Genomic DNA, 20,149 nt, shown 5'->3' with positions numbered 1-20,149 from the left:
ATAGGACAGGGCAGGGGGAATTAAATCCCTCTGGTTAGTTCAGCCCGGACTGGCCCCCCGCCTCCCCCCCCCACCCCCCGCACAGCTACCCTGCAGCCAAGGGTATGCACTAGCACCCCAGGCTCCTGGCTTGAGCAACTGCAGGCATGTGCCCACATTTTCTCAGTCCAGGGGGGACATCTGTGTTGTTACAAACTGGTTCAACCTAGGCAGGTTAAACTAACCTGCAAAAGTTGAATCAATTCAGGCTTCGGCTCCTTGAATGTCTGTCCCTAGCATAGGCAACTGGTAGGGGGTGCACGGGGGTGCACGTGCCCCACCTGACGGGGCCAGTGCCCTGCGTGACAGCTGACACTGACACTGTTGGCAGGGCTGGTGCCCCCCTAACAGGGCCGCCACTGTTGGTGGCTTCTGCGGGTGTCCCCCCAGATTCAGGAGGCACCAGTCACCCATGGTCCCTAGCCTTTGTGGTTGGATGAATGCCCCTAAGTGCAAAGGACAGATGAAAAAGAAGTGCACTAGGTTTAAGGAAAGGCATGGGAGGGTGGTGAGATGACCTACATTTTGTAAGGTATGTGGAGACTCCGAGGGAAAGATTTTCAATCAGCACAAGAGCCAGTTTATTCACTGACAATCACAGTTTCTTACCTGGATCCCCATTTTATTCTTTTTGTTTTTAATGAAAAAGTAGACTATTATAGAGCCTGAGGCCTGCCAAGCCAAAGTGCAGCCCTGGCAAACTGACCACTAGATGCCAGTGGTGTTCCTTGGAAAAATATCTGGAGAAAAAGCACTGTTGGTAGCAGAGATTAAATCTCATGTGATCCAGCCTGAAGCTGTCAGCCACTGCAGAGCAAAGTTCCTTACTGTGGAATAAATAGGCTTGCAGAATGATTTGTGCAGTGTACTGGAGGGGAACACATATTGCTACTGTAGCAGTTTTTTGAAATCTCAGTTTTCCTTTCCCTTACCAAAGCCCAAGACTGGCTCTTGGCTTGTAGAACAGTTGCCAGTGTTTAAGTTTCATAGAGTTCAAATACTAATGGCTGTGGAGAGAGTGCTCTCCTGAATTCTGAGGTGGTTTTAGTTTTTTATGGGAAATGAGAGGATAGACTCTCATTCTCCCCAGCAACTACCATGATGGTAAAATAAAAGTGTCTTCTGGATATTTTGAAAGCAGCTGGAGACATGTCTGTTTACAGCAGCTCTTATTCCTTCTCCATCTTTGCAAAACAGACTTTGAAAAACAAAACCCCTGTTGGCTGGGATCTGGAAATGCATTCCAATGTACTACTGTTCAGTTTTGCTGCCTAAACAATACCTGACGGTGTCTGACATTATGTATATTATTTTAATGGTGCTATGATCACAACAACATAGTTCTCGAGATATCTATGAACCACCCTTTCTGCCTTATGAGGGAAGTGCACACACAGACACACACATGCAAACACATGCACACACATATGCATGTTTATGCACACTGTAGCAGAGACCCCTAATCCCTGCTACTTGAGAGGTAGGAAGCCAGGAAAGCTGCAGCTGAAGGAGTCAGCTGCAGAGTAAGCAAGCAGCCAGGGACATATATGAAGATTTAAAGAGCAGCAGGGGAGAGGGCAGTGGCTGCAGCTCAGGGTTTAAGCTGCCACACATCAGGGCTGGTTTAGTGCTGGAATAATTAGAAACCTGTACTGGGAAGAAGGCCAGGTGACTCAAAAGGGGTGGAGCCCAGCATACTAAAAGCCTGGCTGCTCAACTAGAGATCTATCTGTTCCTGACTCCTTCTGTGAGCAGGTTACGTGGTGCGAACTGTGTAACAGGTTTTTAGTGTGCTTTAATCTGCCAAGTAAACCACAAGGGCCACTTGACAGAGTGCTGGAGGTAAAGTTTTACACACACACACACACACACACACACACACACAGAGCAAAAGCTCTGTTATCCGGCATCCCCCGGGAATGGGGGATGCCAGATAACAAAATATGCTGGTTAATTTAGCAGCCCGAACAGGCACCCTTGCCTTCTCCCGCCATGTCCGGGGCGTTGCCGCCCCTCCCACGGTATCGCCAACCCTCCTGCAGGCCCTGCGGTCCTCGTGGGACAGGGAGGCGGGCCCTGCACAGCCTGTCATGCCCCCAGGCTGTGGGGGCTTGGCAGTGCAGGCTGCTTTGCCCCGGGCCATTGGGGCTCAGTGAAACCGGAAGTGCCACAGTGGGCACTTCCGGTTTCATTTTGCCTTACAAGCTGGCATGCCGGTTAATAGAGTATGCCGGCTTATAAGGTGTCAGTTAATCGAACTTTTACTGTGTGTGTATATATCTATCTATCTATCTATCTATATATATATAGATATTTATACATATATCTCCCTGTGGGGCTCTGACTCCTCTGAATATCGGCTCTCTCCATAGGGATCAGACCCCTTTGGCCCTCGTTGCCTTCAGGGCTAAAATCATGGCCTCCACCCTCCCCTATAGACGTGTCCATACCTCACAATTGTTATTCTGTCAATAATTCTGTCAGTCCTGGCCCAGTTGTTCTGCAGCCAGATTCAGCAGCCAGAATCAGCCAGGCCAGGCCCATTCCCCACCCCTCTTCTAGCCCAGCAATGGCTGCCCTGCCTGCCCCAGCTCCCAGCACTTGGGGAAAAAAAAGCCCCAGCTCAGCAGGTGCTGCCAGGCTCCCCGCTGCCCCCCACTGCCCCATGCTGCATGGGGGGCTCTGCCATGAGCCCCCTGATTTGGGCCCCCCCACCCCCCCCCCCCAGCACCCTCACGGGTGCCCTGCACAGGCCAGCTCCAGCCTTTTAAGAAAAAAAAACGTGAAGAAACCCCAGGACTCACTGCTTCTGCTGGCAGGGATGATCCCCACTGCCCCACACCACATGGCAGGCTCTGCACAAGCCCCCAAAGCCCCGAGGCTGCACCAGGAACAGGGTGGGGGTTGAGGGGGCTGGGAGGGGTCCCCCCATGGTCCCCTTCCCCCTCTTCCAGCCCCGCCTCCCCTGCCCCTAGCACTTACCAGCTCAGAGTGGCTGACCGGGGACTGCCTGAATCATCAAAGCTCTCTGAATCTTTGCCGAAGATTCACAGAGCTTTGAATCAATTTGGATCTTTAAATTGGTCCCCTGATTCAATTTGGATTCAGAGATTTGGCCACCAAATCTCCTCCGAATTGAATCACCACCCCAAGCTTCGCACAGCCCTAGGTACAAGGGTCATTTCCATGGTGCCAAGGTCCTTTCCTTATTTCTTTTTACCAGCTAATTTTGATTTAAGATTTTTTTGCTTTGACGGGGAGGGAGAATAGGGCAGAGAACATTTGCAAGTCCTTTAGGGCTGGCAAGCATCTTCTCTTATCTTCTCTTTACTATAAAATATTAAGGGCTTGTTGAACTCATTTTAAAGGGTTTTACCCTAACAATGATTTCAGAGGCACTACCCATTCATAGTGGACCAGAAGACAGATGGTGTAACTTATTTAGGAAACTTAATAAAATGAGGTCTCTGTACTGAATTGTGATATCTCATTGGTACAGTAGGGCTTGACTTGGTCCTTGCATATAGGTTGGGGATATGTAGCCAGATTTTTAAAGCAGTTTAGCTCCCAGCAATTCTAGTTTAGGCACTTTGTAAAATGAAGGTAGCTGCTTCATGTGGGTGCACATAAACAATTTAAGGACTACTGAAACCGCATCAATGGTGGCTTCTGAGCATCCTTGTAAAACTTGTTGCTTGGTCTCATTTTGCCTGATACAACTTTTGACCCATTTCTTTGTCTCCTGTGTTATATATGTAAGTGCTGATGCTGCAGTAAACTCCACAAAAGCAGATCTCTGAGCTAAGCTACAGCTGTCTTGAAGTCAATGAGACTCCACTGGCCTGGAGAGCAGCATGGGACCAAAAGTTCAATTTAGAGGTCTTGCTCGAGGATTGGCCTACCTTACAGCATGTGTGCAAGATGCCTATGGGAACTATGTAAAGAACTAATGATAGTGATAAAAGCCAAAAACTGTTGTTTCAGTCCTTTCCTCAGAGACTGTTCCAAAGTCCAGTGGGAGTCTTTCAAATAACTCTTGGGCTGTAGGTAGGGCTCTTTGTCCGTACACAGGCAGAACTACTACTCAAGTTAGTGGAAATATGGATTGAGAGAAGACTGCAGTGTAAGACCTACGGTAACTCAATAAGCATGTTATCCAGAACAGCTAGCCACAGATAGACAGTTCACCAGAGGTGACTGAGTTTATTGCTAAGAAAGAAAGATGTCTGTTATGGATGAGAAGAAAGTGTTGGGTTGGCAAACTTGAGCTTACTGGGTGGAACCAGCCCCTGAAGATTGGACCTGGCCCTCCACGGTTCAGGGAATCAGAAGCACACTCTGGCCCAAGAAGCAGAGGAGGTGTTCCCAGGCTCCTATTGCCTGTTATGTTCAGTTTAATCCACCTGCTACAGAAGAGATGGCATCCCCAGGCACCTACCTTTTTCCGTCTATTCACTCTGTAGCATCTCCTGATCCCTGGGAGGGTGCAGATATTTGTGACCTGAACTGAGGACTGAGTCACAAAAAGCAAACCACAGCGGCAGAAGGCTGCCAATCCCTGCGCTAGACAAAAATAAATTCTCCATTATGTTTTTGAGCCTTACATTATTGCATGGGACTTACCTAGAATGGTAGGACTGGTACCAAGGGGTGCCAATCATGCCCTGAGATATTTTCATCATGCTGGGGTCAGGTTGGTTTTCAATGAATTTGGTTGAATGCCAGGAGTGCGATCAGCCAACAGGTTCACTCCGCCTGGGTAGAAACAGAGGGATCCAAAATATTAGCTAGGCCTAGTCATCTGGTTCCTTTGCCTGGGCTAATGTTCATGAGAACAGACATTGGCAAATAAATTTCAGTCAAACCATGTCACTCTTCAGCTTATAACTACTTTCTGGTTGATTAACTTTGAAAGGCCATAGAACTACCCACCCATCTTAGTTTACCCTTGATGATACATATTCATTCCAAAGTCACTCATATCAAGAATACACACAGATGTACATCCATATATGTCCTGATGTACGTGGATACATACAAGTATATGTATATCCCAACATGTATTCAGACAATTCCAACAATGCACAGACATATTTAGTGATTGCAACTAAACCCATTAGCTCCTTGTCAATAATTGTACTTGTGTACCTTATAAACATGGACCCTGTCCCTGCAACACGATTCTTATGAGTGGAGCCAGGTACAACTTTGGCAAATGGAGGGCCTTGTTCAAAAATCAGTGTAGAACATCCTTGGGAGAAAAATTAAATAGAAAGTAGGTGGGGGAAGAAAGTGGGGAGAGGGAGGAATTATAAAAGATATAACAAAATAGAAATGTTTGTGTTGCTGACTACTGTAGAAATCAATTGCCATAGTTTTTGCAGCTTGGAAATGTGCAGTTATTTTACATATATTACTGATATAATGCTGTAACATTAGGTCATTGATAACATTTAGTATTAAGGCTACAAAATTAAGAATCATACAAAGACACATCTGTTGCTCTGAGACTTGACTTCTGCAGCACAAACAAAGAAGAACTAGTGGGATTGGTTCCAAGATAAGGCCAACTTAACATAATTTGTTGTGCAACCTACTATTCATTCTGAAGTTAGTATTTCACTGAAAAGCCAATATTCAGAGGTACTTTAAGAAAGTGCAATGCATTTCAGTGTCCATCTATTTGAAACAAGAAATACATTCTATGCTATGTGTTCCCTAAAGTGCAGGGCCCCCTAAAGTATGGGGACTTGTGTGGAAACACAGGTAGCACATGCTGAAAATCAGCTATGAATCGAGCCGTACATCTGGGCACATGAACACAGGAGCTTAGGTTACCTTGCAGGATGGGGGATCCAGAGGTAGCAACCACAGAATGTACCATGTGATGCTACTGTATAAAAATCCTACAGGGCACATCTACACGAGATGCTGACTATGCAGTAGCCAAATATTACCACTATAAGTACCAAATAAATAAATAAAAATACTAAATAAATGTGCAGTAACCACTTTTGCAGACGTGCCAACAGATAAGAAATCAGCATTTGTCAAAAGGTATTATAACAAAAGTAACAGCGGGGGGAGTTAATAACAGAAGGCACTTTTACACGTGTTCTGGGGGCGGTCAGGAGGTCATTTAGTTCAACCCCCTGCTCAAAACAGGACCATTCCCAACTGAATCATCCCAGCCCAAGCTTTGTCTAGCTGGGTTTTGAAAACCCTCAAGGATGGAGCTTCCACCACCTCTCTGGGTAATCTGTTCCAGTGTTTTACAACCTTCCTAGTGAGAAAATTCTTCCTAAGATCTAACCTAAACTTCTCTTGCTGCAACTTGAGACCATTGCTTCTTGCTCTGTCATTTGCCACCACTGAGAACAGCCTAGCTCCATCCTCTTTGTAACTCCATTTCAGGTAGTCGAAGGCTGCTATTAAGTCCCCTCCTCTAGACCACATAAGCCCAGTCAGTCTTTCCTCATAAGCCATGTCCCCCAGTCCCATCACCATTTTGGTTGCCCTCTGTTGGGACTCTCTCCAATTTGTCCACACCCTTTCTGTAGTGGGGGGGCCCAAAACTGAACACAGTACTCCAGATGTGGCCTAACCAGTGTTGTATAGAGGGCATTAATCACTTCCCTTGATTTACTGGCAACACACCTGCCAATGCAGCCTGGTATGCCATTCATCTTCTTGGCAACAAGGGCACACTGCTGGCTCATATTTGGCTTATTGTCCACTGTAACTCCCCAGGTCTTTTTCTGCAGAGCGGCTGCCCAGCCAGTCAGCCCCCAGCCAGTCAGCATGGGACTGTTCATCCTAAGTGCAGGACTTTGCATTTTTCCTTGTTGAACCTCATGAGATTTCTTTCAGCCCAATCCTCCAATCTATCTAGGTCACTCTGAATCCTAGCACTATCCTCCAGCATATCTACTACTCCCCCCAGCTTGGTGTCATCTGCAAACTTTCTGAGGATGCAGTCTATGCCATCTTCCAGGTTGTTGATGAAGACATTGAACAAAACCAGCCCCAGGATCGACCCGTGGGGCACTCCACTTGATACCAGCTACCAACTAGACATCAAGCCATAGATTACTACTCTCTGAGCCTGATGCTTCATCCAGTTTTCTATCCACCTTACAGTCCATTCATCCAGCCCATACTGCCTTAGCTTTCCTGTGAGAATGTTGTGGGAGACCATATCAAAAGCCTTGCTACACTGGTCTCCCCGCATCCACAGAGCCAGTCATCTCATCATAGAAGGCAATCAGGTTGGTCAGGCATGATTTGCCCCTGCTAAATCCATGCTGACTGTTCCTAATCAGCCTTTTCTCCTCCAAATGCTTAGAAATGGATTCCTTGAGGATCTGCTCCATGATTTTTCCAGGGACTGAGGTGAGGCTGACTGGTCTGTAGTTCCCTGGATCCTCCTTCTTCCCTTTCTGAAATATGGGCACTATGTTTGCCCTTTTCAAATCATCTGGGACCTCTCCTGATCGCCATGAGCTTTCAAAGATGATGGCCAATGGATCTTCAATCATACCAGCCAACTCCCTCAGCAGCCCTGGGTGAATCCCATCTGCTGCCATGGACTTGTACATGTCTAGCTTTTCTATATAGTACCTAACTTGTTCTTTCACCACTGAGGGCTGCTCACTTCCTTCCCAAACTGTGCTGCCTAGTGCAGTAGTTTGGGAGCTGACCTTGCCTGTGAAGACTGAGGCAAAAGAGGCATCGAGCACTTTTCTGCACCCTCTTTCACAAGGTTGCCTCCCCCATTCAGTACAGAATGTAATGGTTTTGGACAAACTAATTACAGCAATGTGAAAAGGAAGTGAGAACTTATCATGTGACAGCTGCTCTGTGATGACTGTCCACGTGCTTGATCTTTTCCCAAGGTGAATGAAAGCTAAACCTAAATATCTTACTGTTCTTTGGCTAGGATGATCTAGTTGGGCGTGGTCCTGCTTTGAGCAGGGGGTTGAACTAGATGACCTCCAGAGGTCCCTTCTGACCCTAATTTTCTATAACCGTATGATTCTTTCATCTTGGGCTAAGCTGTCATGGTATGACTTTCATTTACTGCAGAGTAAGTAGATGCACATTAGATCTGTGTCAAGCTTCAGGAGCTGGTTTGATTTGGAGGAGATTTGGCCCAATTCAGCTGCCAAATCTCCAAATCTGAATCGAATCAGGAGACCGACCAATTAGAAGGTCCAACGTGATTCAAAGCTCTCTGAATCGATTCGGAAAAGATTCGGAGAGCTTTGGAGATTTGAACAGTCCCTGCTCGCTGCTGCAGGGAGCTGGACCCAGACTCTGTGCTCATAAGTAGATAAAACTTTCATGTATTTACATGGGCATGGTTTATGAAGGAGACTGGAGACTGGAACATCAACATTTAAGGCATATTCTTGGATGTACAGGTGAATATTTAGCTCCAATTTTTATTTTGAGGCAATAACAATATTTAGTTTGTCAAAACAGAGCAGTTGTTTAGCAAAGGCAGCTTTTGATTGTACCAGTCTTTCATTAAAAATTGGTCCCAACACCTGCTTTATTCCAGAGTACAGGTTTCAGGTGCAAACCATTCAATTTCAAACCATTGCAACAATAAGCATTCTTAGTGTTCTCTAAAAATGGTACCAGTACTGGCTTTATAAAGACTGTAATAATGTGAAACCCTGACTCTTATCCCTAATAGACTGGCTCAGTGGTAAATCTTTCAGTACTGCCCTGACTCTTATCCCTAATAGACTGGCTCAGTGGTAAATCTTTCAGGAATACTGTTCATTTTTGCCTCAGGTGAAGACTGACAACATGTTTTAACTGATGTAAACTAGCATAGCTCAGTTGACTTTAACGGAGATCTGCCAATTTGCAACAGTTAAGGATTTAGACTAAAAAGATGAAGTGTTTCAAAATGCAAAAGTGACTCAAATGATTCTGTACATTTAATGTACCTACTAGAATAAGTTATCACAACAAATAAAGCATATTTTCTTTATTGTAAAGTTTAGGTTGATGGTGAAAAATGACCCCTCTGTTGTAAGTGGTTCCAATGCCATGGCTTGACAAAATGCCTCCAAGATACCAAAACCTCTTAAGGGATTTGAATAAAACCTGTGGACAGCAATGCAAATATAAGGTGGGGGGGAACAGCATCTAGACAGTAGCAAGGTTCTACCCCAGTGGACCTAGTCACAAGACTGGATCATAACAGAGTCTGTAGGAGAAGCAGTTGCACTGATTAAACAAAAGATGCTGCTTACTTCATGTGATAAACTGGAAGAATGGAGGGGAAAAGTCTCTAATCTTATCCAATTGCCATTATCTAAGGGGTTTCTTGTAATTTCAGCAGTTACAACATTTCAGACAGAAAGGTGATTATCAAGTTAACAATGTTCTTTCAGCACATTCTCTCAAAGGCAATCTGTATTGCACATCAGGGTGTTGCAGAGATTTTGTGCCATTAACAGCTTTGTGCTCTTTTATTTTATTTGGGAGGACAGAGTGAAGTCTTCTTAGATAACAAAAAATGTAAACTCTAGTTCAGAGCAAAATTCAACTCAGTTTTCACACAGGAACATCAAAAGATCTCTCTCCACTAATTTTGCAAATGGACTAGAGAAAATCTGTGCAAAATCCCTTCCACAGTTTAACAGAAATACTGAATTAACCTTATCTTGTGCTGACAAATTAAAAACATATTTGTAACTAAAAAGCAATTACTTTAAATTAAAACACTCATTCATATCTTTCTCCTGAGCATCTCGAACATGAACACACACACACGTACTTTGTTTTAAAAAGTCTAAATTTCTCAAAACAGGTACACAGGTCTTTAAGCTGCAGTTGCCTTCTTCACACTTTCTAAGTTTTCCCTTCACTAAATGTCCAGATGAAGTACAATTAAAAAGAGATTAAAAAAAAAATCAAGCATAGCCCCGAGATTTTTTCCCCTTGTTTTTTCAATAACTGAACCCATATAACTGTCTGTGAACAGCCTTTATCCTATAACAAAGTGCGTTGCTTAGGGTGAAAGAACCACATCAATAACCATGTCATCAGGCATCTGGCCACATTCACAAGGACACCCCAGCTGGTGTTAGAATACTGTGAATGGAGAATCAAACTCCCCGTAAATTTAAAACTTTAGATTCACCAGGACACAGTTGTACTTTGTGCTGTTGTGGAGATCCAGAACAACATAAATCTAATCTAAATTTTCTGTCAAATTAGTTTGCATGTCTACTTTGTGTTATCAGAACAGCAGAAAGAAACTGGAATCTTGGATGATTCAGTATATTGTGGACTTGATTCTCCTTTCATACTATTTTAATACCACTATTGCTGGAGTCATTTAGATGGGATTACTTAATTTATATTGGTGCAATTGATAGGATGATATTGTACAGTAGTTGAAAAGTGCTTCCTTTATTTTGAGTGAGATCATCAAGAGGAAAATAATATTAAATAATTTCAATATATTTGAGAAAAGTACAAAAGAGCAACAGATTTGCTTCATTTGGTTTTGCTTTGCCATCTGAAAGACAAACAGAAGAAAAAGTAGCAAAAAGAAAAAGCAAAACCTGAAAATTAATGTCACTTGCTTATTTTGGATCTTCATGTTTAGTGCTTTCTGGTACTTTCGAGTTATTTTGGTCAGTGAGGACGTCTCCATCCCTGTCAACTGTCATATTTTATATTTTGCTCCTTTATTTTATAGTGCAAAGATGTTCGTATTGTAAAGCATATATACACACTACACTTATAACAAAAAAGAAATTCATCCACCACTGGACCTCCAGAGATATATTGGTGAAATCCTTAAGGTTGGGGAGAAAGTTATACAAAACCTGTGGAGATACTGGCAACAGCAAATAAGCACATTCAAAGACATTAGATGATAACTGATAATGAAAACTACCAAAACTACATGGATGGGGGGGAGGAGGAAGATATGCATACAGGGGCCACATCTTCAGCTGGTGTAAATCAGTGTATCAGCACTGAAGTCAATGCAGACTGACATCAGTGCTGAAGATCTGGCCTTAAGTGGGAGGAAATAGTTTTGAAGTAGCAGTTGTCCAGGTTCTCCTCTAAAAGTAAATCATAGACTGGGACATGGGAACAGAAGCAGGAGGAAGCCTCTGCAGGCTGGACTCCAAGGCGCTACAGAAAAGGCAGGAAATTATTTTGGCTGGAGAGCCGCTTAATGAGTTCTGGTGAGCTGTGGCAGGCTGCATGGTTAGCCCTGCCCACTGACAGGTGCCCTGCACCCTGGTCATCATCTTGGGACTGGAAGTCCCACCTCTAACCCTTGACATTTGCCACCAGATGTCCCTCCCCTTGCCCTCCAGACTGCTTCTGGGAGGGGAGAGTTGCCATCTTGGAACCAGAAACCCCCCCCAAATCATGCACTGGAAGTCAAACATCTATTATAACATATTTTAATTTTATTACAAAAAATATTTTTGTCAAGATTTGTGTTTACACAGTGTATAGAGAGATGATTGCATCTTGTCACAGAAGGCAATCAGGTTGGTCAGTTATGACTTGCCCTTGGTGAATCTATGCTGACTGTTCCTAAATGCCTTCTTCTCTTCCAAATGCTTAGAAATGGATTCCTTGAGGACCTGCTCCATGGCTTTTCCAGGGATTAAGCAGAGGCTGACAGGTCTGTAGTTCCATGGATCCCTCTTGTTCTGCTTCTTAAAGATGGGCACTATATTTTCCCTTTTCTAATCATCTTGGAATCATCCAGGACTTCTACTGACTGCCACAAGTTTTCAAAGATAATGGCCAGCAGCTCTGCAATCACATTGGTCAACTCTCTCAACACCCTAAGGTGCATTGCATCCCACCCCACAGACTCATACATGTCCACCTATTCTAAATAGCCCCTAAATTGTTCTTTTGCCACTTCTGGTTGCTCACCTCCTCCCCAAACTGTGCTACCAGGTGCAGTAGTCTGGGAGCTGATCTTGCCTGTGAAGACGAAGGTGAAAAAGGCATTGGGTATTTCAGCCTTTTCCACATTATCTGTCACTAGGTTGCCTCCCCCATTCAGTAAGGGACCCACCCATTTTCTGATCTTCCTCTTGTTGCTCACATACACATAGAAACCCTTCTTGCTGCCATTCATGTTGCTTGCTAGCTGCAACTCCTGATTTCATCCCTGCATGCCTGAGCAATATGCTTATCCTCCTCCTTAGTTGTTTGCTCAAGTTTCCACTTCTTGTAAACTTCCTTTTTGTGTTTTATCTCACAGAAGAGTTCCCTGCTAAGCCAAGCTGGCATCCTGCCACACTTTCTAGTCTTCCTGTGCATCAGGATAGTTCATTTCTGGCCCTCAGTAAGGCTTCTTTAAAGTACAACCAGCTCTCCTGGACTTCTTTCCCCATCAAACGGCCTATCAGGGGATTCTGCCCATTAATTCCTTGATTGAATCAGTCTACTTTTCTGAAAGTCAGGGTCTATACTCTGCTGTTCTCCTTCCTTTCTTTTCTCAGGATCCTAAACTCAATCATCTCGTGGTTGCTGTTGCCCAAGTTACCACTTCTATATTCCACAGCAATTCTTCCTTGTTTGTGAGCAGCAGGTCAAGAAGAGCATGGCCCCTAGTTGGCTCTGTTGAGGCCAAAATTAGGATGAAGACACTATGGTACTGCAGCACAGATGGAAAGTGGGCCAGAAAGTGAACCAGGAGTGACCTTGTCTCATGAAAGATGATATAAGACCCCTGAAAGAGGTGTCCTGTGAAGATTTTGGGGCCAAGTGCAGAGCCACCTAGGTAACATGTACATAGCCTATAAAGGGTGTGTGTGGGCAGAGCTCTGTGTGTGTCTGGGTGTGTGCCTAAGGCTGTGTGTGGTTTTGCATGGGACTGAAAGTGCGTGTGTGCATAGTGTGGTTAAGGGTGTGAGACTGATTGAGGCCTGTGTTGGAGATCAACTGGGAGAGACTGACTGAAGGAGAAGATATACAGTCCGTGGAGGCTGCGTATACTCCAGAGGCTCGAGGGTCTCCATGTAGTTGCTCCCCTCCAGATTTACTTCCACACTAAAGTAAATAGGGTCAGCTCCCCAGACTTTTCCTCCCTGGGTATATGTGTCTTTAACACAGAGCAGCTGGTTGCTTTATTAGTAAGTATCGCCTCAATCCTTTCCCTCCTTCTTCTGTCTTTTTATTAGTTAAGTACCCTTGTTAAAAAGGTAGCAAGGTGGGAGGTAAGCCACCACTGACCTGTATTGGAGGACAGACGGCTAGTGACGGATCAGACAGCAGCGGAGATAAATAAAATTACTCTTGCCCTTCTGTAATAAATTCCACCCCTTTCTCCGTGTTATAGTTAATTGATTAATTAGTTATTGGCTGTTCATTGATTAGTTGTGGTTAGTATTTAAGAGTGTAAACCTGTGATTATCTGTTGATGTTTTTACTTGTTAAATGTTGTTAGCTGCTGTTGTTATTAATAAACCATGTTATTCGTTTCAGTGCTAATTGAGTGTGTGTGGTAATTAACCTAACTTCATCTAATTGCCTGGTAAATTGGGTAGTGATGTATATACCCTGGTTTACCAGATAATTATCTCAGGGCCAAGAAACACCTCCCTTTACGTGAACGGACAGTATAAGGTACAGCCCATTGAGCGACCTCATTTAATTAGGTGCTTATTTAAGTCCCTGTGTAACAGCTCCTTCAACACTTGCACCAGGAAATTGTCCCCAACACTCTCCAAAAACCTCCTGGATTGCCTGTGCGCTGCTGTATGGCCCTCCCAGTAGGTATCAGGGTGACTGAAGTCCCCCATGAGAACCAGGGCTTGTGATTGGGAAACTTCTACTAGCTGTTTGAAGAAATCCTCATCCACCTCATCCTCCTGGTCTGGTGGTATATAGTAGACACTCACCACAACATCACCTTTGGTGCTCTCTGACCCTAGCCCAGAGACTTTCAGGAAGCCTATCTCTAGTTTCATACTGGAGCTCTGAGCACTCATACAGCTCTTTACATAAAGTGCAACTCCTCCTCCTTTTCTCGCCTGCCTGTCCTTCACGAACAGTTTATACCCATCCATGACAGTGCTCCAGTCTTGTGCGTTATCCCACCAAGTTTCTGTTATTCCATTTCATAGTTTCATAACTGTGCAAGGACTTCCAGGTCTTCCTGCTTGTTTCCCAGGCTCCATGCATTCATGTACAAGCATCTGAGGTTACTAGCCAATTGCCCTACTTCCTCAGGAAGAATGGGAAGACCTCCCCTGTTTTCCTCTCTTTCTTGTGCTTCCTCCAGGTCACCCATTTGGTCAGTTATCTCAGGGCTTTGGTCTCCATCCCCCAGCAAACCTAGTTTAAAGCCCTCCTCATCAGGTTAGCAAGCCTGTCTATGAAGATGCTTTTCCTTCTCTTTATCAGGTAGATCTTGTCTCTTCCTACCAATCCTTCTTCTTGGAACAACATCCCATGGTTGAAGAAGCCAAAGCCCTGCTGGCAACACCATCTGTTCAGCTATAAATTGATCTGCAGGATGCATTCTTTCCTTCCTGGGAGAGGTGCCAAGTACATGGGAGCCTCTGGATCCTGGTCCCCCTTGGGAAGAAATGCATAAAACTTTCCACATGTCCATCATCTAGACCCTCCCTGGCAAAAACAGAAGTTGGTGCCTATGACTGGAAGAATAAGGAACACCACCTAAGCCCCTGTCCCCTTCACCCATGCACCAGAGTTCTTCAGTCACTTTTGATCTGTTCAGGGTCACCCCTGGCAGTATCATTGTTGCCCTCGTGGATGAGCAACATGGGGTAGTAGTCAGAGAGCCAGATGAATTGCAGCAATCCTCTAATAACATCTTGGAACTAGGCTCTGGGAAAGACAGCAGGTCAGGCTGGCACATGGATGCCTCTGTCCCCTGTAGAAGGGAGTCTTCAACCACCACCACCCATCACTTCTTCTTGGTAGTAGTTGTCTCGATCCTTCCAACCTTGAGGATGTCTGGCCTGGCCTCTTCCACCAATGGAACATGCTTTCCCTCCTCTGTTTCTAGGGCTCCATATCTGTTCTCTAGGCAAACCACTGCAAGTGGAGATGAAGACTTCTGCTTGCTGCCAGAGGTCAAAAGCTTCCAGCCTCCACCTTCCTAGGAGTCCATGTCCTTTTCCTTCCCTAGCGCTGCCACTGGCAGTCCTTCCTCTGTAGTCCTAGAGGTCTCCTTTAGGATGACTCAATAAAGTCATCATGGCAGAGGATACTTTGGAGCCCTGCCATCTCCTCCTGTAGCTCTCGCCTGCACCCTGAGGGACACCACCAGGAGGCACCACTGACACAGTAGGCACTCCCCCATCTGGCTGTCACTGGAAGGAACCTGCAAGCTGCAGTCTCCACAGGGCTAAACCAGGACCTGGATGGAAGCATCAACTGTGAGCAGTCCTGCTTGGACAGACACCTCACAGGTACAAGCAGAGGAAGAGCTGGCAATGGCCGTGACTCTGTTATTGTGACATCCTCCAGCCATTTATCTGAGACTTTTAATCCACTACCTCTCTCTTCCTGCCCCTCTTTCCAAGCAGACCTTTCCTAGCAAACATCCCTATAAGCTGACCCGTTTGCTGCTCCTTGATCCCAAAAGGTTCCCTTTTCCCTGCTGACCTGATTCCTCTCACCACGCTTACAGTGGAGGAAGGTGAGAAAGAGTTGCTAGGTGAACTCCCTAGAAAACTCCCCCTCATTCGGGACTCTAGTTAAACAAGGAGCTTAAGTACAGTAAAAGCTGCCTTAACCGGCACCTTACAAGCCAGCATGCTCTATTAACCGGCATGCTGCCTTGTAAGGTAAAAGTGAAACTGGAAGTGACCACCGTGGCACTTCTGGTTTCGCCGAGCCCCCACGGGCTGGGGCAAAGCAGCCTGCATGGGGCCCATCTCCCCATCCCGCAGGGCCCACGGGAGGGGCAGCAATGCAGCGGGAAGGGTGGCAACACCCTAGACATGGCAGGAGAGGTGGCGGCCCGAACAGGCAAAGACGCCTATTCAGGCCTCTCAGTTAACTGGAATAATTTTGTTATCTGGCACCCCCCATTCCCCATGGGTGCCGGATAACAAAGCTTTTGTTGTATTGGTCTAACTGCTAAGTTTTAGCTACTTGCACTAAATATATGTATGTTAGTTACTCTTAATTAAAGACAGAACTTACCTTAAAGGCTCCCTTTCAAAAAGTGGGGCGACAAACTGAGTTGCAAACTGACGTGTGAACTGCTTGCAAACTTCCCTGTTTGCTCCACCTGTTTGCTAGCTCCTGGTTTGCTTGAGGAGTCTCCATAGTTCTGTGATCCCAGCACATACTACACATAAAGATGTGGCCAAGGACAGGGTATTTTCACCCTGTATTTTCTGCTAGTTGAGAAAGAATGTTAGTCAGTCACAACAAAAGGAAAAGAGGGGCCAATATAATTAAAACATAGCCATCTAGAGAGCTACACCCTAATTTACACACACTATGTATCTAGCTCCAAATCTGTCAGAGTGGACTGTAGCAGATACAATTATAGAAAGATTATAGACTGTCTATATGCATCTACCAAAGGGGCAATCAGTCCCCAGAACCTGATAATAAATGGACTGCCTTGCTCTTCCTGCCTCATAATTACATTGGTCCCTACATTGCAGGCCTTGTACCTAGCAGCTAGGCAGGTGGTAAAGGCAAAATCAAAGCACTCAGAAGCCTATTAGGGTTTCTACAGAGTGAAGACACAATCCACTCAAGATGTCACTCATAATTAAGGTGCACTCAGAGTTCTAAAATAAGCATGCTGTTCTAAGCCAATTAACAAGAAAACCAAGTGTAATGACATTGACTTTTCATTGAATGCCTTTTTAGACTCCACAATTCTGCTTAGACATCCTGATACTAAACTGGGAGGAACCTAGTAAAATATGTGTTCCTTTATAGACATGGCTGAAAAATAACAAAAACTCACTGGTAAACTCATTCAGATCAGTAATATGTTATTGCTATGTCAACACCAAGGTAATATTTTTTTTTTCACAACAGAATGGGAAAATGTCTAGCAGAGAGCATATTACTGTCTTCTTTCATGGTAGGTCCCAAGGAAGGTCTGTGGACATGGAAAACTAGTGCTTTAATTTACCTGTAAGTAGAAGACTAATGGTTTAATTGACTACACTGCTCCCACGGTAAATATTCCCCCAACACATTTTTAAGTACTGTATCACATGTGTTCTGAAGAAACCATATTATGGCATTTTGGAAAATACCATACACACACACGCACGCACGCACGCACACACACTGATCTTTTTGCCTATGCTCAACCCAAACTCTCACTAATAGCAATAAAAAATGGAGGAAAAGAAAATGTATTGCACAGAGTGTATACAAGGCCTGGCAATATATTACAAAATAGCTTCTGATGTTCCATTTTTTTCAGAGTGTTCAAAGTATATTGAAAAGTACTTTAAGGGCCACTTCCCACAGACACTTTGAGCTTGATTAAATCACTTTAACCTGCTACCAAGTTTTTCTGCCGAAGATTAAGGGCAAAATTTATCCACTGAGACCATGAGTTCTACTGGGGATTAGTGTGGTTCCACTTCCATTGGCTGGTCACTTTTTTTGTGGCTTAAGGCAAGTTTAATTGCACCTGCTTTTGGCCTTAAGCTGATTTGATCAAGTGCTATTTGCTCATTCTCTTTGACAAGCTTCATGTAGGACACATGAATTGCATAACATTAAGGACATCTACCGTGTGCTTTACTGCGGAGTTGACTAATTAGCTCCTCAGTAAAGTGTCACCATCTACATATGTGGCTAGTATCATAGAATCATAGAAGTAGGGTCGGAAGGGACCTTGTGGATCTTCAAGTCCAACCCCCTGCCTGGGCAGGAGGAAAACTGGGCTCAATTGACCCGTCAGGTAGGCATCAAGCTGCTTCTTAAAGACCCCCAGGGTAGGAGCCAGCACCACTTCCCTTGGAAGTTGGTTCCAGATCCTAGCCACCCTGACTGTGAAGTAGTTCTTACGGATGTCTAATCTAAACCTACTCTCCAACAACTTGTGGCCATTATTCCTTGTTATCCCCGGGGGTGCTAGTGGAAACAAGGTCTCCCCCAAACCCTTCTGGTCTTCCCTAGTGAGTTTATAGATGGTCACCAGGTCCCCCCTCAGCCTTCTCTTGTGAAGGCTGAACAGGTTCAGGTCCCATAGCTTCTCATTGTAGGGCCTGCCTTGCTGTCCCCGGATCATGCGGGTGGCCCTCCTCTGGACCCTCTCAATGTTGTCCACATCCCTCTTGAAGTGGGGTGCCCAGAACTGGACACAGTACTCCAGCTGTGGCCTGACCAGTGTCACATAGAGGAGGAGGATCACCTCCTTGGACCTACTTGAGATGCACCAGTGGATGCACGATAGGGTCCAGTTAGCCCTCCCAACCATGACCTCGCATTGTCGGCCCGTATTGAAACGCATCCTGTTTTTGTTAGCCCACCCCTGCAACCTATCCAGGTCTTGCTGCAGTCTTTCCCTCCCTACTAGCGTGCCCACCTCACCCCAAATTTTGGTATCATCAGCAAATTTAAACAGGTTGCTTTTCACCCCATTGTCCAAATTGCTGATAAAGAAATTGAACAGTGCGGGCCCAAAGACCGAGCCCTGGGGGACTCCTCTGCCCACTTCCCCCCAGGTCAAATATGACCCGTCCACCACCACCCTCTGAGTACAACCCTTCAGCCAATTCGCAATCCATCTGACTGTGTAGGCATCGATCCCACAGTTGCCTAGTTTTTTAATGAGGATGGGTGGTCAACAGTGTCAAAGGCCTTGCTGAAGTCCAGAAAGACTACATCCACGGCGACACCTGCATCCAATGCTTTTGTGACCTGATCATAAAAAGCAATCAGGTTGGTCTGACATGACCTGCCCCTAATGAAACCGTGCTGGTTGCCCTTCAGCATCATCCCCGATGCCGGCCCATCACAGATGTGCTCCTTGATGATCTTCTCAAAGAGTTTCCCCAGGATTGAGGTAAGACTGATAGGCCACAGTAAACTAATTAACTCTGCTGTAGGCAGACACAAGTACTATCCTGCAATGGAGTTATTTAGTGCATGTGTAGATGGTGTCTGGGGTTTGCCACAGTGCAAGGGTGCTACAGTGTGGAGCTGTCTGCTGTCTAGTCCTGCACTGTAGCACTCTTGTGCCCTAGCAAATCCCTCCAAAGCACATCACTGAACCGGGGTGGAGCAACTCCAGGCTGGTAGGCTGACCCCCTGGGCTCCCTGCCAGCTGGGACTGCACCACCCTGGCTTAATGTGCTGCAGTTCCAGGCACATGTAAATGCTGAACTTGGGAGCAATACACTGTGGTGTGAACTGTGCCAGAGTTTATTCAGGTGCATCAATTGCACATATAGATGAGACCATTAATTTTTTAATGCCAAACCATTCTGGGTTACTTGCTGTAGCTTCAGCATGCCCATGAAATTTCCTTCCAATAGTCTCATAGAATGATGATATCTTGAGTCGCCTCCCAGTTTGCGTTGATGTAAGCAGGACAAATTGTACCAATGTCAAAAAAGCTTCTTGCATATAAATTGGGAGGAAAAAAGAGAAGAATTGGTGTTGTTGCTTAGAGTTGGTGAAGTTACCATGCCTGAAGGACCACTAAACCTTGTGGGTTTCCTTCCAGAACATGGAAGAGAATAGCTGTGGACAAAAACACAAGGCAAAGCAAAGCCTGGGATACTAACTCCATGAGGGGAGATCAACAATAAATGAAAAAAATAAATATAAAATAGTGGCTGAGACGCCTGGTAGAGGGATTGTGAGAATGGCTATGTGTAGTCAAAGACAGCACACTCTGCATGACTTCTGAACTGTGGAAATGAAGGCTGAGAGAACACAGAAATGCTGGCAGTTGAGAGCAACACTTGCTTCCTAAACACAAGTAACATGCCTCAAAATGGTGTACGTTACTATTATTACATATAATCTTTATATGCCCCTTTTCTTCTGTAGTTCTCAAATACTTATCACCGCCACTTTACAGATGGGGATACTGAGGGATGAGAAGGTGAAGGTCTGTGAAGACGCTCTT

At 45.1% G+C, this 20,149-nt stretch overlaps 1 protein-coding gene across 6 annotated transcripts in view; it reads right to left on the bottom strand.

The window, feature by feature from the left end:
- The window catches only part of LOC102379236 (protein Shroom3), a 100,696-nt gene that overhangs the window by 38,597 nt on the left and 41,950 nt on the right, over positions 1–20,149 (bottom strand). For 2 of the 6 annotated variants that reach the window (XM_025192085.1, XM_025192083.1), the window contains 3 exons: positions 16,231–16,427; positions 5,188–5,290; positions 4,663–4,794 (listed from right to left, as the gene is read on the bottom strand). In XM_025192085.1, coding sequence (XP_025047870.1) covers positions 4,663–4,721 — 59 coding nt within the window. In that variant the 5' untranslated portion in view covers positions 4,722–4,794; positions 5,188–5,290; positions 16,231–16,427. Of the gene's footprint in view, positions 1–4,662; positions 4,795–5,187; positions 5,291–16,230; positions 16,431–20,149 lie in introns of those variants that run through there. The other 4 variants (XM_025192080.1, XM_025192081.1, XM_006035902.3 and 1 more) reach the window with 4 other exon arrangements.

Source organism: Alligator sinensis, unplaced genomic scaffold, assembly GCF_000455745.1.
Source record: "Alligator sinensis unplaced genomic scaffold, ASM45574v1 scaffold578_1, whole genome shotgun sequence".
NCBI classification, from domain to species: domain Eukaryota; kingdom Metazoa; phylum Chordata; order Crocodylia; family Alligatoridae; genus Alligator; species Alligator sinensis.
This window is presented reverse-complemented; position numbering and strand designations above follow the sequence as displayed.